This window comes from Balaenoptera musculus, chromosome 1 (genome assembly GCF_009873245.2).
Source record: "Balaenoptera musculus isolate JJ_BM4_2016_0621 chromosome 1, mBalMus1.pri.v3, whole genome shotgun sequence".
Classification (NCBI taxonomy): domain Eukaryota; kingdom Metazoa; phylum Chordata; class Mammalia; order Artiodactyla; family Balaenopteridae; genus Balaenoptera; species Balaenoptera musculus.
In genome coordinates this window covers 103,234,210-103,250,186 of record NC_045785.1, presented here as the reverse complement: position 1 = coordinate 103,250,186, position 15,977 = coordinate 103,234,210, and the positions used below count along the sequence as shown (strand labels likewise).

At 42.0% G+C, this 15,977-nt stretch overlaps 1 protein-coding gene across 1 annotated transcript in view; it reads right to left on the bottom strand.

Annotated features, from left to right (window-relative positions):
- Window positions 1–15,977, bottom strand: part of CD101 (CD101 molecule) — a 33,089-nt gene that overhangs the window by 5,420 nt on the left and 11,692 nt on the right. The window contains exons 4-8 of the mRNA XM_036864639.1: window positions 14,191–14,577; window positions 10,619–11,002; window positions 9,195–9,599; window positions 5,393–5,803; window positions 2,372–2,767 (exon numbers count right to left, since the gene is read on the bottom strand). Of these exons, the coding sequence (XP_036720534.1) occupies window positions 2,372–2,767; window positions 5,393–5,803; window positions 9,195–9,599; window positions 10,619–11,002; window positions 14,191–14,577 (1,983 nt within the window). The remainder of the gene's footprint in view (window positions 1–2,371; window positions 2,768–5,392; window positions 5,804–9,194; window positions 9,600–10,618; window positions 11,003–14,190; window positions 14,578–15,977) is intronic.

Genomic DNA, 15,977 nt, shown 5'->3' with positions numbered 1-15,977 from the left:
GCTCATCTTCTCTAGCTCCATACGAAAGACCCACTTGACATCTGTACCCTTTCCACCCAACTAGCCTCCTCTCTTGCCATCCTACCACAGTTTCTCTGATCATCTTGCATATACTTTCCTTTTCCCAAAACATGTGCCTTCCTTTTTATAGGCCCCATACTCTGGGGAACCTTTCCAGATCTCCTCCCCAGCCAGCTCTTCATCCCAGCCCTGCCTCTATTCCTTCTTTAGTATCATGAGACTACTACTTTCATGACACGTATCATGTTGGACTTTACTTCCCCACCAGACTCAGCTCTGTGGGAACAGACTCCGTAATACATTTTTTGTGTGTCCTCAGAACCTCATATAGTTATTTACTGAACAAATTAAAATATTTTATCACATAAATAGATATATACATAGGTAGATGTGTGTGTGTGTGTGTGTGTGCATCGCTAGCATGTTTGGAGGTATAAGGGGAGAAGGAGGTAACATTTGTTGAGCACTTACAATATGCCAGGGACTGTGCTAGATACTTCATATGCATTTGTACCATAATCCTCATTTTATAAGAAAGTTGAGTAACCAGGGTATGACTTCATAGTTAGTAGGGAGGTGATAGAGCTGCAATTTGAGACTAGGCTTGTCTGATTCCAAACCCTGGGATTTTTCATCACCCACACTGTCTTCCCAACTACCAGAAAGGAACAGCCAGGCAGAAGAAGTGAGATGCTATATTATAAAGATTCACTCGGGAACACTTAACTGTACTTATAATGAAAACCCTCAGGTTCTCATGGTACAGGCTTTCCAGCTCCTTCAGTTGTGAAGAATACAAAGACCATTCAGTTTGTAACATTTTCTTTCCAGAGTTCATCTTTTTAAAAACCTTACACCTGTTTTATAAGAATTCCACAAAGATGAACAGTATATATATGCTTTGAACGATCCCATCTGTCTCAGAGGAGATGTGCTTTTTAGCCACAGAATATATACTTTTTACAGTTATTATCTATTTATTCTACTACAAAAACGGCTGAATCTACAGAGCCTAGGAATTCCAGTGGGAAAACATGTATGGAATGTGCTCAGGGTGGGGACTTCCTATAATTGTTGGAATGGAAGAAAAGCTGATAGGAAGATAAATTCTGCCTGGATACTTGGGAGAAGAATCCTGCTGAAGAATAGTCAGGGGAAGAGAATGATGGATCCCAGCGAACAAGTTAGATAACTCTGACTTCCACTCTAGAAGCCTTGCTGGGGCTGGGATGCAACTGTCCCAACTCTGAGAAGGTGTCATCCGTTCTCAGTAGCCCTCTTTCCCTCTTACAGACTGTCCCCAAAGCTAGCTGGTGCTGTAGGGCTGTTATCTTTATTGATCCTTTCTACACTTCCTAGGATGGGGCACCAAGACCACACCTCCACCTCTCCAGTGACCCTCTCTCACTGTAAGTTTAACCTGTAGCTCACCTCTCGCCTTATCTTTAGACCCCAGCAGAAAGAGATGGCTCAGAGGATGAGCAGTCTACATCTACCGGCTCCTTAATCACCTAGGAAGATTTACTGGTCTGGCTGGAGGAATTTTTGCTTAATGAATGCCTATTACATGCTTGGCACTGCACTGGCTGGAAGGAAGCCCTCTCCTCCTTCACAACCTCTTGTTCTACACACCTCCTAAAGCTGAGCACTCAGCAGAATAAGTTGACCTTCCCACACAGAGAAGGGTCACCCTTTGGCCAATGGTCTTCAAGTAGCTGTCTTTTTGCCAGAGCCTGTAAACAAGTTCTATGGGACACACTTCCTCCCTCGATGACTTTCAAGGTGCAATCAGGAGAGGCACACCCAATGACTATCATGACCAAAGATCCGATAGCTTGTTGAACGCATCAATAAGAAGCTTGCCACTTATTCTTTGAGAAAGGCTTTTTTTTTGTTGGGTTCGTTTTGACTCAGGGAGCATTTAGATATAGCTGATTTTGGTTCAACCAGATCAAACACAAAGTCACCATGTCCCTATTGCTCATCCCACTCCCACCACAGGTCAGCCTTCTGAGATTGGAGAATCAGCCAAGAGGTAAGGATGTCTGCTTCAAACATTATTTGGTTATTTAAAGGGATACAATGTTGATATGGCTTTTTTGTTTAAGAGGGAAAGTGGGGGAGGAGGTCAGATGCCCTTGACATTTAAACGTCCATGCCAAAACCTCATGTAACCTTGTCTGCCCAAACTGAGTTACTGTTGAGAGAAATGGCGAAGTCATTTTCTTACGGGAATCTGTAAATTGTTTTCAGCCTGAAAAGAAGCAAAACATGGCTGGGTGGGAAAGCATAGGAGGGGAGACAAAAGATTCTCCTGACCACGAGCCATGGCAGATGAACCGCTAGTTACCTGAAGGCAGCACCGTGAGCACCACATGCTGTGACTCGCCTGATGCTTGGTTGACCCACTTGCTTGGGTTACCGTGTAGCTGCCACTCTGCCACCCTGCACCAGTACATTCCAGCATCCTCCATCTCCACTCGATGCAGCATCAGGACAAAGTCTGCAGGGGATGAACGGTAACAGTGCAGGCGCCTCCTGAGCCCCTCTTCGCCATACTCCAGCAAGCCGTCATGCTGCAGGTGCACCAGCATTTTACTTCCAGAATTTTCTCTGTTCCAGTACCACATCACAGAGAACAGGGAGGCTGGGCTGCCTGTACTCTCCAGGCTGCAACGGATGGCCACCTCGCTGTGCTCGGAGACATTTTCTCTCTCGGACACTTTGGAGATGCGTACCTTACTTCCTAGGAAATAAAATGGCAGTAAGTTCGAGAAGAACCCGGATCTTAGATTGGACACCTCCTCTGAAAAGTCTACTTCTCATTGAAGGGATGCCATCTTATAATTTTTAGATATCAGGTCCTTCATCTTTAACACTTTTCCTTGACCCCTATCCTTCTTCCATATTTGCCAGAACATTCTCTGCTATGAATCAAACCAGCCACTTCCCTTCATCAGTCTGCCTCTTGCCTGCTGGACCTGACACTGAAAACCACCCAGCTTTGCCAGATGTTCTGCCCTGCTGCTTTTACTTCTCCCAGCTCAGCTCTCCCTTCTGCTTCCCAGAAAGGCCATTCAAAACTCCCACCCCGCCCCTCAAGTCCCATGTTCCATCACTACCCCGTTTTTTTTTTTGCAAATTACCCTCCTCCCATGCACTGGATATCACCTCAGGTATTAGACGCAGGGAAAGAGGAGGCTACCCAAGAGACTGCGCATTTTCATACATGCATTAGAATATCACTCAAGGAGACTATTTACATTATTGGATTAGACTAAGTTTTAAACAGATTTTGACATTTACTTTTTAAAAATGTTCGCCTTTTAACTCAGAGGTGAGGACTTGGAAGGCTAGAGTAATCACACACAAAATAAATTATAGTATGCACTAAATTTTCAACTCTACTACAAACATATTTATTGATCTATCTTGAAAAGAACATCTTTGTCTGATCCTAGATTCTTTTTTAGCTACCATCTTTACTCTCTTTTTCCCTTTGTAGAGAAGCATGTGAAATATTAGTTTACATGGTACTGTCTCTGCTTCCTCACCTCAAATTACTCCCTACTTTATTGCCATCAGCTTTCCAATCTCATCACTAGGCTCTGGCCAAGGTCCGCAGAAAAAGCCCGACTTCCCAGCTCAAGAGACCCTCCAGTCTTTTTTGCCCTCTCTGCAGCTTCTGTCACTGAAATCCATTTTTTTCTGATATCCTCTCCTCTTTTGATTTCAGAGAAAGCATCCCTCCTACAATTCTTACCAATCCTTCTCAGTATCTTTCCCTGGGGCCTCTTCCTTAACTTACTTCCTACACCAGGGTACAAAGCTAGCTACTCTCAACCAGCCACACACAGCCCACAAGTATGTTTTATTTGACATCTTCAGTATTTTAAAAGAATTTGAATTCATTATGGACATTCCAAAATGAGTGATGCCACCAAAAAAAGATTTTAGGCATTTCTTGATAGACTAAAAGATTGAACAGCCCTGGTCCCACATTTCTGAATGGGAAGTGCTGGCCTGAGCTAAGAAATGGTGTGCACTTCTTAAAGGGGTGGGCACACACTGTCAAGATTCAGCTTGGACAACTGGGAGAAAGGGATGCCAGCCACCCAGATGGAGAATGGAGTGGCCATGAGCCTTGTGGGATGGCCAAGATGATAAACGCCATCATGATGATTTGGGACATAAAGATGATTTGGGATATGCTAAGTGTGAGGCTCTCTGGGTGAGCCAAGTAGAAATGTGCAACAAGCAGATGGGTAGAAAGGCCCGGAGCTCAGGAGATGGGGGCTAAGCATAAAAACTTAGAGCTGTTTCATTGAAGGTGGTAGTTGGTACCACCAAGGTGGTATTTAAGAGGTTTTGAAGGGTACAGAGAGTAAGAGGAAAAATGGGCTTAGGTGTCCCTGATGAACACCTGCACTGAGCAGGGAGAGGAAGACGTGCCTGAAGGGCATGGAGAAGGGCGGCCAGAGCGGCAGGAAGAGACTCTCGCGCTCAGCTGCTATTTTGCCCCTGCTGCTCCCAACCGACTGTGAGCTCCTTTAGGCTCTGCCTTATTTATCATTGGATTCCTAATTGCCTAACACATAGCAATGTTCATTATAATCTTATTTTTTGATGTTACATTGAAAATAGAATTTTCAGTGCCAAACTAGATTAACTTATTTGCATTGTGCTTTTGGATCTCGGCCAGTTCCTGAACCTTAGCTGTGATGTTCATTTAATTTTAATCAACATTGGAGGTGACCTAACTAATGCTGACAGATCTAATCAACACTGTCCACATTTAGACCACGGCACTCTTAGACTAATGCAAATGAATGGAACTTCTATTTCATTTTTAAAGATCTCCTGAGGAGGAGGAGATGCCCTCAGTAAGCCATTCCAGCAGTTGACTACTTCTATTTGCCTTATGTTTAGGCAGCCAAATGTTGAAAAGCAGTCTCTCCATACATCCCTATAGAGTTGTACAGTTTCTGTTCACAGTGGGAGAAATATGCTTTGTATTACTCTCTTTCTGCCAAATTACAGTAGAGCCCCACTGGAATGACACAGCTTGTTTTACAGAGAGCTGGAGATACGATACCCTGGGTCGCTGCATAGACCAGCCTGCCAGGCTGAGAAGCAAACCAATCAAAGGGATCTTGCTCCCATCTAAGCTTCTCCAAATCTCAGCTTGACTCAAAGGGACCCCCGCCTGCTCTGGTGGGCTATCCAGTCCTGCAGTCATTGTGCAGGTGGGCACTCTTCCTATGACTATAGGTCATATTTTTCCTTCATCTAATCACTTCATAGAACAGCTGCCCAAGAGGAGATGGCAATTCTACAGAAAGATGCGTGAGACTATACTTGCAAGGTTTACCTGTGGACCTGAGTTTCAATTCTGTTAGACCTGACGTCTTTTCTCCAAGCTTGTGCCAAGTGCCATTTGTAGACCAGAGCCATTCCTCCACAGCGCAGTGATATTTGCCCTGATTGCTGTCTTCCACATTCAGAATGTGTAGCTGAAACAAGTCTTGGGAAACTTTCTCGGCGTGGAATTTTTGTTTTCTCCGTGTGGTCTGAAATTCATCCCCATATTTTACTACGTGGGTTCGGTCCATTTCCAGGATCCTCAGCCAGGGTGCATTAGTGGACATGGCAGAGAAGTACCAAGTAACAGCCAACCGAAGGTTTCCAGTGGATTGGCACAGGATGTTACACTCTATGTCTGTGTTGGAGTTGATGGAGATCTCTTGGACTTGACTGCTTGAATTCACTTTCAGCTTGCTCTCTAAATTAAAAGAATGGTACCATTACCTTTGTTACTTTGCTAGAAAATAGATCTTTAAGGTAGAAGGGACATTGGAGGTCAACTAGGGCCATACCTCCTACATCCATCAAATGTGTGAATTCCCTCTTTAGCAGCCCCACTAACTGCTCACTCAGCCTCTGAACAACTCACTAACTCACAAAGCACCCATTCCACCTTTGGACATGCTGCCACTAGAGAACTCTTTCTGATATCAAGTTGAATTTTACTTCTCCATAACTTCCATCCACTGGTCCTAGTTCTACCCCTGCCCCGGAGGAGTGGGATAGGGAGTGTGGGGCAGGGAGGAAGTGTCATGCAGAAAAACCAATCTCTTCCACATGAAAATGCTTCAGTATTAGATAACCAACAAGGACCTACTGTATAGCACAGGGAACTCTGCTCAACATTCTGTAATAACCTAAATGGGAAAAGAATTTGAAAAAGAATAGATACATACATGTATATGTATAACTGAATCACTTTGCTGTACACCTGAAACTGACACAACATTGTTTATCAACTATACTCCAGTATAAAAGAAAAGAAAAGAAAATGCTTCAATATTTTGGCACAGACATCTTCTCTTCTGTAGCATTTCATAAATCAAATTGAGAGAAAGTGGCCCTATTAATGCTTTGTCTGTGTGTTCACTATCCAGATACTCTTAGATCCACAATTTGCCTAAGTCTAATTGTATCTGCTGGCAAACATGGGTAAACAAGAGGAAGTTGTACATGGGCTATTACAACTGTGCATCTCTTTGCAGCCACTCGACTGTGGGAACATTGTACGGATATGGAGTCAACTATCCTTTAACCCAGAGCTTTCCTGCTTTGTCAGAAAGATGAACGGTAAAGCCTGGCTTCCAAATCTTATTCTTATCTTCTTGCTGACATCACCAGTTCTTCTTTTGTGACTGCTTATTGATACTGCCGGTAGGTCCCTTTAGTCTTCCTTCAACAAACATTTATTAAGCACATACTATATTATGTGCCAGACTATTCCAGGCTCTGTGGATCCCTCCCCTCAGTCTCTGCTTAGAGGAAGAGACTAGTACAGGACAGAGGCTTAGAGATTATAGGATTGTGTCACCCAGGTGGGACAGAGGTATGCAGAAGTGGCTGTCAGAGCACACAGCAGGACTGTGTAACCCCAATATGGGAGTGAGGGGAGGCTTCCTGGAGGAGATATCTCTAAGCTAAGTCTTAAGGGTTAATAGGAATTAATCTGATGGAGAAGGGGTTAAGGAATTCCATGCAAAAGAAGCAACTTGAACAAAGACTAAAAATGAGAGAGAGAGCTTAGAGTATTTGAGGAACTGCCAGTAGTTCAGTGTGGCTGGAGCTCAAATTCAAGATGGAAAGTGGAAAGAGATGATGCAGGAAAGACATAAATGTATCAGGTTATAAAGGACCTTGCTTGTCATGTAATGGGAGTTTGGACATGAGGTGGACGTGGAGAAGTAGTGGATGACTCAGGTTTCTTGCTTGGATCACTGATGGATGGTGGGGACATGGAGAACAATGTCAGAGGAGTAGCTCTGGAGGGATAATAATGGTGTATTTATGTATTGACATATTGAGTCTTAGAGGCAATTGCATTGATGAGTCTGGAGATCAGAAGAGAAGTATTTCAAGATAATGAATTTGGGGTTTGTCAGTATATAGCCTGAATCCCTGGGTAGGAATAAGCCCACTTTGGGACACTGTACAGAATGAGAAGAGAGGAAGTTGAGGATGAAACCCAAAGGGATGAGTCAGTGGAGGAGGAGGATTCTGCAAAAGAGAATGAGAAGGAGCAGTCAGAGTGTTAGGAAGGAAACCAAGAAAATCTTGTGTCATAAGGCCAAGAGAAGAGAAGTTTTAAGAAGAAAGGATTAAACCAACAATTTGAAATACATCAGAAAGGACAAGTAAATTAAGGCATGAGTTAATCAACAAGGAGATCATTGCTATTACCAAAAATATTGCTCAGTAGCTGAGATAATGACTGCTACCATGTTTGAGCATCTGCTTGGTGTGTCAAGCACTGTACTAGGAACATGTCGCCATCTTTAAATTGCACATCAGCAATTTACACATGGGGTCACTGGGCTTGGACAGATTAAAGTGCCTTGTCTAAAGTGATGTTTCTATCCAGTACTTGTCAGATCTAAATGACATCAAAGCCTCTTGAACACTCTGCTCTAAGAGAATGGAAGTCATGAAAGATACTGGCACAGCAGAATTTGCCAAGTTGTGTCTTACTTTAAATTTCTATCCTCTATTACCAACTGACAAGGTAAATTATTTTGACTGTAATCATAAATTCTCTAACTCTTGTATATTAACATATCAAAATGAATGGATTAATGTATTTAATGGGATTTACATTATCCATACCACCAGGGGATACATTCTAAACATTTAATGACTGGTCAGGCATGGGTACTGACCAATCCGAAAGAATGCCTCACCACTGGATCTGGTCCTAGAGGTCCCCTGCTGTGCCACGTGGTTTAGTTGCTGAGCCGTGGGGACTTATGGGAAATGGGGAAGGGGTAACAGTTATTATTTGTCAGTGTGGAAGTATTTCAATGTTTTAAAAACCAGTATGGCGGGACTTCTCTGGTGGCACAGTGGTTAAGAATCAGCCTGCCAATGCAGGGGACATAGGTTCGAGCCCTAGTCTGGGAAGATCCCACATGCCGCAGAGCAACTAAGCCCGTGTGCCACAACTACTGAGCCCGCGTGCCACAACTACTGAAGCCCGCGTGCCTAGAGCCTGTGCTCTGAAACAAGAGAAGCCACCGCAGTGAGAAGCCTGCGCACCGCAATGAAGAGTAGCCCTAGCTCAATGCAACTAGTGAAAGCCCGCCTGCAGGAACAAAGACTCAACACAGCCAAAAAAAAAACAAAAACAAAAAAAAAACAAACCAGTATGGCCATTTTGTGCATATTAACTTAATGTTAACTTGGATATCCCTTTTTGTGTGTGTGTGTGTTTGTTTTTGTTTCTGGTTCCTTTTTTTAATTGATGTATAGTTGATTTACAATGTTTCAGGTATACAGCAAAGTGATTCAGTTATACATATATATATTCTTTTTCAGATTCTTTTCCATTATAGGTTATTATAAGATATTGAATATAGTTCCCTCTGCTATACAGTAGGTCCTTATTGTTTATCTATTTTATATATACTGGTGAGTATCTGTTAATACCAAACTCCTAATTTATCCCTCCCCTCTCCCTTCCTGGATATCACTTACATATGGTGCTTACTTATAATACAAACTTGGGGAAAAGGTATTTTATGCTTTAATTCTATAACTTACCCTAAATGGGAGGAATGTTTAAAAAAAAAGCAGGATTAATTTCAAGTAGTGTTTACCTGGTAAAGTGACAGTGATCCTCAATGGGTGAGAGATGGCAGAAGCCCTCACGGGGCCGTTTGTGTGTAGGGAACTTCTGTCATAAACTTCTACGTTACACTGATAAACTCCTGCTTCTTCCTCGGTGGCATCATGGATTAGGAGTTGAGAATGAAATAAAGACTGTGAAACCTTCGTCTTCTTTTGGAACTGGGGTAGGAAGTTCCCCCATTCAATAGTGCCATTATGGGTGATTCGAAGAAGCAGATCAAAGGCTCGAGATCTAGCTGCCTGGAACTGCCATGTCACGGTGAGTGGAACCTTGAGGTCTGAGTAGCCAACCCTCACTATGCAGGACAGGTCAAAGGTGTTGGTTAATTTCACTTGCGGTTGACGGCTCATCAGACTAACTTGTAAACTTGACTCTGTGGGCAGAAATGTGAAACACAATTTGTAATACATTCAGCAAATCGAGGTACAAGTTGTCCTAGTCGTTGCCTCCTCACATTGAACTATGCGTTCATACACTGGGAGTATCAAATACGTGGGGGTAGAAGCTGATTCACAGTACAGTCTGTCCTGAAGTCTGACCTCAATTTTCTAAAGTTGACCCTCTTCTAAAGAGTGTTCTCAGCAGAGACAACAAACAGGCAGTGTTTCTCCAGTCTGCTGCTTAGACAGCTGCTGCTGAGTGGGTGGGGTGCTCCCCGGCCCCACTGGCTGGCCTCCTTCCCTCATCCCCACTCCTGGGTGCACCATCACTCTTTTGCACCTGCTCCAGGAGACTCTGCCATCCCAGGGCTGCAGCTGTCAGAAGCCTGAATGCACGAGGCTCCGCTCCACTTGGCATATCTCTTTTCTAAGTCTATTCCAATTCATAAGATTTTGTTTTTAGCCTTGAATAACAGCTTACAAGTTGCATCCTAAAGATGATCTTTATAAAGACGAGTAAAGGGCTTCCCTGGTGGTTCAGTGGTTGAGAGTCCGCCTGCCAATGCAGGGGACACGGGTTCCGGCCCTGGTCTGGGAGGATCCCACGTGCCGCGGAGCAACTCGGCCTGTGAGCCACAACTACTGAGCCTGCGCGTCTGGAGCCCGTGCTCCGCAACAAGAGAGGCCGCGATAGTGAGAGGCCCGCGCACTGTGATGAAGAATGGCCTCCGCTCGCCACAACTGGAGAAAGCCCTCGCGCAGAAACAAAGACCCAACACAGCCAAAAATAAATAAATAAATAAATAAATAAATAAATAAATAAAAGAAGACGAGTAAACTTCAGAGATCAGTTGACAGACATGGTAGCCAGAGGCTCTGCTCTGTGTCCTGGGGTACACGTACCATAACTAGGGGATTCAGGGTGACACACAATCGAATTCCACAGCATTCCACTGCAGAAGGAAGATACTGATGATACGTAAGTTCAGAAAAGGATTTCCCTGACACTTACCCAGAGGTTTTACAGTGACTGACATCTTCTGAGTCCAGCTCCGATCTCTGGCCTGGTTCCGGGTCCTCTCAGACACTCTGCACTCATACGTGCCGCTGTCTGTGATGGTGGTGGAGGTGATCTCCAGCTGGAAGGTGGCCCAGTCTGTTTTCTCCAGCCTTGTGTTGCTGTGGTTATCGAGTTCCCTGTAGGAGGCACCCAGCTGCATGGTGCCATCCTGCCCCATTCCAGCCACAAACTCTGGCTGTGTCTGGTCTTGTGGGATGTGCCACCAGGTGACGGACAGGAGACTTTCAGCTCCACCTACCTTGCAGAGAAGGGTTAACGTCTCTCCTTCCCACACTGCTTGCTGCCTGTTCTTGGTAGACACGACCACATGTCTTGCTGTGGATTACAGATTTTAAAAGAAAAAATTATTTCAAGTAAATGAAAATTTTTCTAAAAAACAGTGAAATCTCATTAATTAGGACTTGACTACTTTGTGACAAATCCAATCAGGTTGTTCACTCCTGCACCACCCCCGGAAAAAAAGATTTCATCAACACTTAAATAGTGGAAACAGCAGAAAGAATACCAGGAGAACTTATTTACACTTAATTTATAATTTGCCCTAATTTTTAGTGATTTGTTCCTTAGGAACATCTAGTTGGGAAAACATCTGGTAATATTTTGTTAAATTAATTACGGTTGGTGTATGAGGCTGAAAGTAATGAAGCTGTGTTTATTTAAATATTTAGTTTTTTAGAATTCAGACTTTCACAGTTCAAAATGACCTTCCTCTCCTTACTTACCTTCCCCCAATTAGTATGTATTCTGAACAGTGAAGGAGTATTGTTAATTATATTTCTGTTCAAAACACTGTGATTAAAAAAATAATTACTTGGGGGAAAATGTATATATATATAAATATATATATACAATAAATATATATATACATTTCCCCCCAAGTATTTTTTTAAATATATATATAATTACCTATATATATATACATACATATACATTTCTCTTTTTCAAATCATATATTCATTCATACATATTGTTGAAGGGAGAGCCTTCCTATATCTGAACTATAGTGTTAAACAATAAATGTAAATCTGGCTTCCAGATGGGAAATTCAAGATGTGTAGAAATGCAGACATTCCTTCAACAGATACTTCCTGTGCAAGGACTTGTCCTGGGTGCTTTGTGGGCAATGTAAAGATCCCTCAAGCTCATGCATCCTAGGCAGCCCAGCCTCAAGCTTCAGGTCAAGGTCACTGGAGTCAGAATTATCCTGGACAACATAGTGGACCACTCTGAGCCTCAATTTCCTTTCCTGTAAATATGGGGGTAATAATAACACCTCCCTTATGCATTGTGAGAGGACTAAATGAATGGCACATGCAAAGGGCTTACTCCAGCTGGCAAGGAGAAGTACCCAGCAAAAGTGAGCTATTAGCGTTAGGGCGTAATGATAGGCACTTTGTGAAAGCAGAGGAGTTCAAGGCCAGAAAAGGAAAACAAAATAGATTTTTTTTCAAATTTATTTTTTCTGGCCTTGTGGGATCTTAGTTCCCCGACCAGGGATCAAACCCAGGCCCTCAGCAGTGAGAGCATGGAGTCCTAACCACTGGACCACCAGGGAATTCCCAGGAAAACAAAATAGAACTGACATTAGGAATTTAAATAGGATCTAAATGAATCTGCAAATTGATCTTCCCTGCTGAGGAAGTTCAGTCTTTAACCACTTTATGTATAGATGTATATGTTACAAAGGCAGAATGAAGGCTAATGTCCACAAATAGGTTAATATATCTATATCTATTTATCTATCTATTACATATATATAACTTGCTTCCAAATTTTGTGTATTAGAGGCATAATTATACTTAATTTTTTTTTCAAGTTAAAAATAGACTCATAACTAAAGTTTAGAAATTAGAGGGGAAATTATTACTCATAATCTCACTACTCAAATATAACCATTATGATTAGTTTCAACCAGCTTCAGTTTTGTTTTGTTTTTTTTTAACTGTGGTTTCCTTAGTTTACTGTGGTCGTTACTGCCTCTCGGTAAGAAGTAACACACTTACCACGCATGTGTAAGGTATACATGCATAGCAGTAGGGAGTACCCTCTTCTGTTTAAAACATTCATGGAGTGATAAAACGCTGCTCATACTTGAAGTAATGGTTTGAGTTTCAAAACCAAATGCTCAACAGGATCTTTAATAAATCTGTTAATAACCTTTTTTTATTCTACGTAAAAAGAAACAGGCTGGACTCCAGCCTGCACAAAGGATTATTTTTAGCTTGGGAAGACCACCTACTTGATAGGCTTGTGATCTGTGTGCCATGAAGCACACCTTTAGGTCTCTTTAGCACAAATTCGTATGTCCTGAGTTTATGAAAGATTTACAGATCTGCTCCAGCAGAGACAGATACACGAAGTTGAGATTTAGCTCTGTGTAAATATGTAAACACGCCTACATAGTTTTTTCTGAATCCTAGCAAGTCAGAACAAATGTTTAGTGTAAAAACTACCACCAACACACTTCCTGGCTCGCCACTCTAGGCCAAAGCTGTGCGTCTTCACTCCCAGCAAATGGGGTGATGGAGAAGAGGATGGAAGGGGAATGCTTCTATCTTTGGAGAGGCCTCCAGTGAGCAAGTACAACAAGGATATCTTCATTTTTAGTTTGTTTTTGTTTTTGATTTTGGTTTTTGCAAAACCAAAAATTTGGGGCAATTCATTTTTCTAGACTTTGAATTTAATATCCAGCCCAGAGGATCCTAATATTACTTGCAGATTTATCAGTTTTCTCTCCACACAAAAAGCACTGATAATTCAAACACGTTTAAGGTCACCCAGCCTTCAGAAACTAAACAAGACCTGAGTGGCCTTTCAGATACTCAGACCCATTTGGATAGGCATCTCACGACATCATAGCAACATGCAGGCAATAGAGTCTGCCCACTATCATTTACTTCTTCTTTTCTTACTCTGAGTCATGCTTTGGTGCAGAATTAAGACTTAGTATCAGTTTAAGATAATAGAGAATTGATGAAAGACACCTGAAAGATGTCCCAGGAGTAGGAGGCGTAATGTGGGTGTTTATTTCCCAGGAAGGGGGCAAGTGTAAGCTCTTTCCTCTTAATCTACTCAAAACACACACACACACACACGCAACAAGGAGACAGAGGGCTTCATTAATACAGGTGTTCTCTGCTGAAAGAATACCCAATGGACAAAAATTAGAAATAATAGCAAATAGAATCAAAGAATCTAAGACGGCAAGAAGGTACTTCAGGTCAGTCAAATTAGATGGCATTATCTTACAGTTGAAGAAGCTGAGATTTAGAGGTGAAGTACATAGTGTGTTCAGGATCATGGCCCATTTAATGGCTCAGAAATAGGACTCAGGTCTTCAGCTGGTTTGGGTGCTTTCCTTTGAAGTACTCCACTCCACCTCAAAGTGATCTGATTGACACCTGACTTCAGGAGACCTCCTCCGTGTCCATGAAGGCATCCTGTACTCACAAAGGAGGGCATCTAAAAGCAGCCCAATCGTGTCTGGCCCCGACTTCACATACCTGCTGGCTTCCTCAGGTGCACATAGCTGTCTGGTGACTTTTTTTTCTGGAGCACCTGCCAGGAGCCCATCTGAGCTCTTGTCACCTCTGCCACAGCACATCTGTAGGCACCTTCATCCTCTGGGCCCACAGAGAAGATCTTGAGAGAGAAAGCCTTGGGGCTTAACTTTGAAACCTGGAGCTGTCCTTGACTTGCTCTTTCTTGATAGTCTCTCTTCAGACCCAGAACTCCACCAGCATCAATGTGGGCCATTTCAATATCATTGAAGAACCAAGTGCCCTGAAGCTGTGGGTCCTGGCCACCGCCCACGACCAGGCAAACCAGTTCTAAGGGTTTTCCTTCAGGAACCGTACTCTCAGCCGTGATGTTGACTTGAAAATCTCTCACTAGGAAACAAAAGCAAGGCAGATATATAGAGAGGCCACTGCATCTATCTTTTCAATACCAGAGAGAGATGCTACCTCCTGTTAGGATAGTACAGGGATTGAATTTCATGTGGGAGATCAGTTCTGAGTAGAAGGTAAGCCAAAGAAATGTCTAGAATTAAAATATGCCCTTGACTACTCTTTAAATCACCTAGAAAGAACAACATACATGATTTTCTGAATGCAATCCTATTAAGCAAGATGTATGCATAGATGTGTAAAGTACACAGTAATGTATCTTTTTAAATAAAATATTTTATACTATGTTGAATCGATGTAAATTGTGATTTCTTGCTCTCATTTTTGGCTGAGCATATCCAGTGGAATTTTCCGAAGTTAAAAGTGTATGTGATATATGGCAAGTCCACAGCTAACATCACACTTAACAGTGAAAGGCTGAAAGCTTTTCCTCTAAGATCAAGAATAAGACAAGGATGACCACTCTCCCCACTTCTATTCAACATAGTATTGGAAGTCCTAGCCAGAGCAGTTAGACAGAAAAAGAAATTAAAGGCATCCAAATTGGAAAAAAGGAAGTAAAACTGTCACTGTTGGCAGATGACATGATCTTACATATAGAAACCCGAAAAAACTCCACCAAAAGATGTTAAAACTAATAAAGAATTTCAGTAAAATTGCAGGATACAAAATCAACATACAAAAAAAAAAAATCAGTTGCATCTCTATACACTAACAATGAACTATCAGAAAAAGAAATTAAGAAAAAAATCCCATTTACAATAGCATCAAAAGGAAGAAAATACTCAGGGATAAATTTAACCAAGGAGGTGAAAGACATGTACAATGAAAACTATAGAACACTGATGAAAGTAACTGAAGATGAAACAAATAAATGGAAAGATATCCCATGTTCATGGGTCGGAAGAATTAATATTGTTAAAATATCCATACCACCCAAAGCAATCTACAGATTCATTGTAATCCCTATCAAAATTCTTTTTTTTTCCCTATCAAAATTCTAATGGCATTTTAAAATAGACAAAAACAATTCTAAAATTCATATGGAACCACAAAAGACCCTGAATAGCCAAAGAATTTTGAGCAAGAGCTGTAGGTATCACATTGCCTGATTTCAAAATACATTACAAAGCTACAGTAATCAAAACAGTATGGTACTGGCATAAAGACATATAGACCAATGAAACAGAAAAGAGAATCCAAAAATAAATCCATGAATCTATGTCAATTAATCTCCAATAAGGGTGCCAAGAATACACAACAGGGAAAAGATAGTCTCTTCAAATAAATGGTGTTGAATAAACTGGATATCCACATGCAGAAGAATGAAGTTGGACTCCTATCTCGTGCCATATTAAAAAAATAAACTCAAAATGGATCAA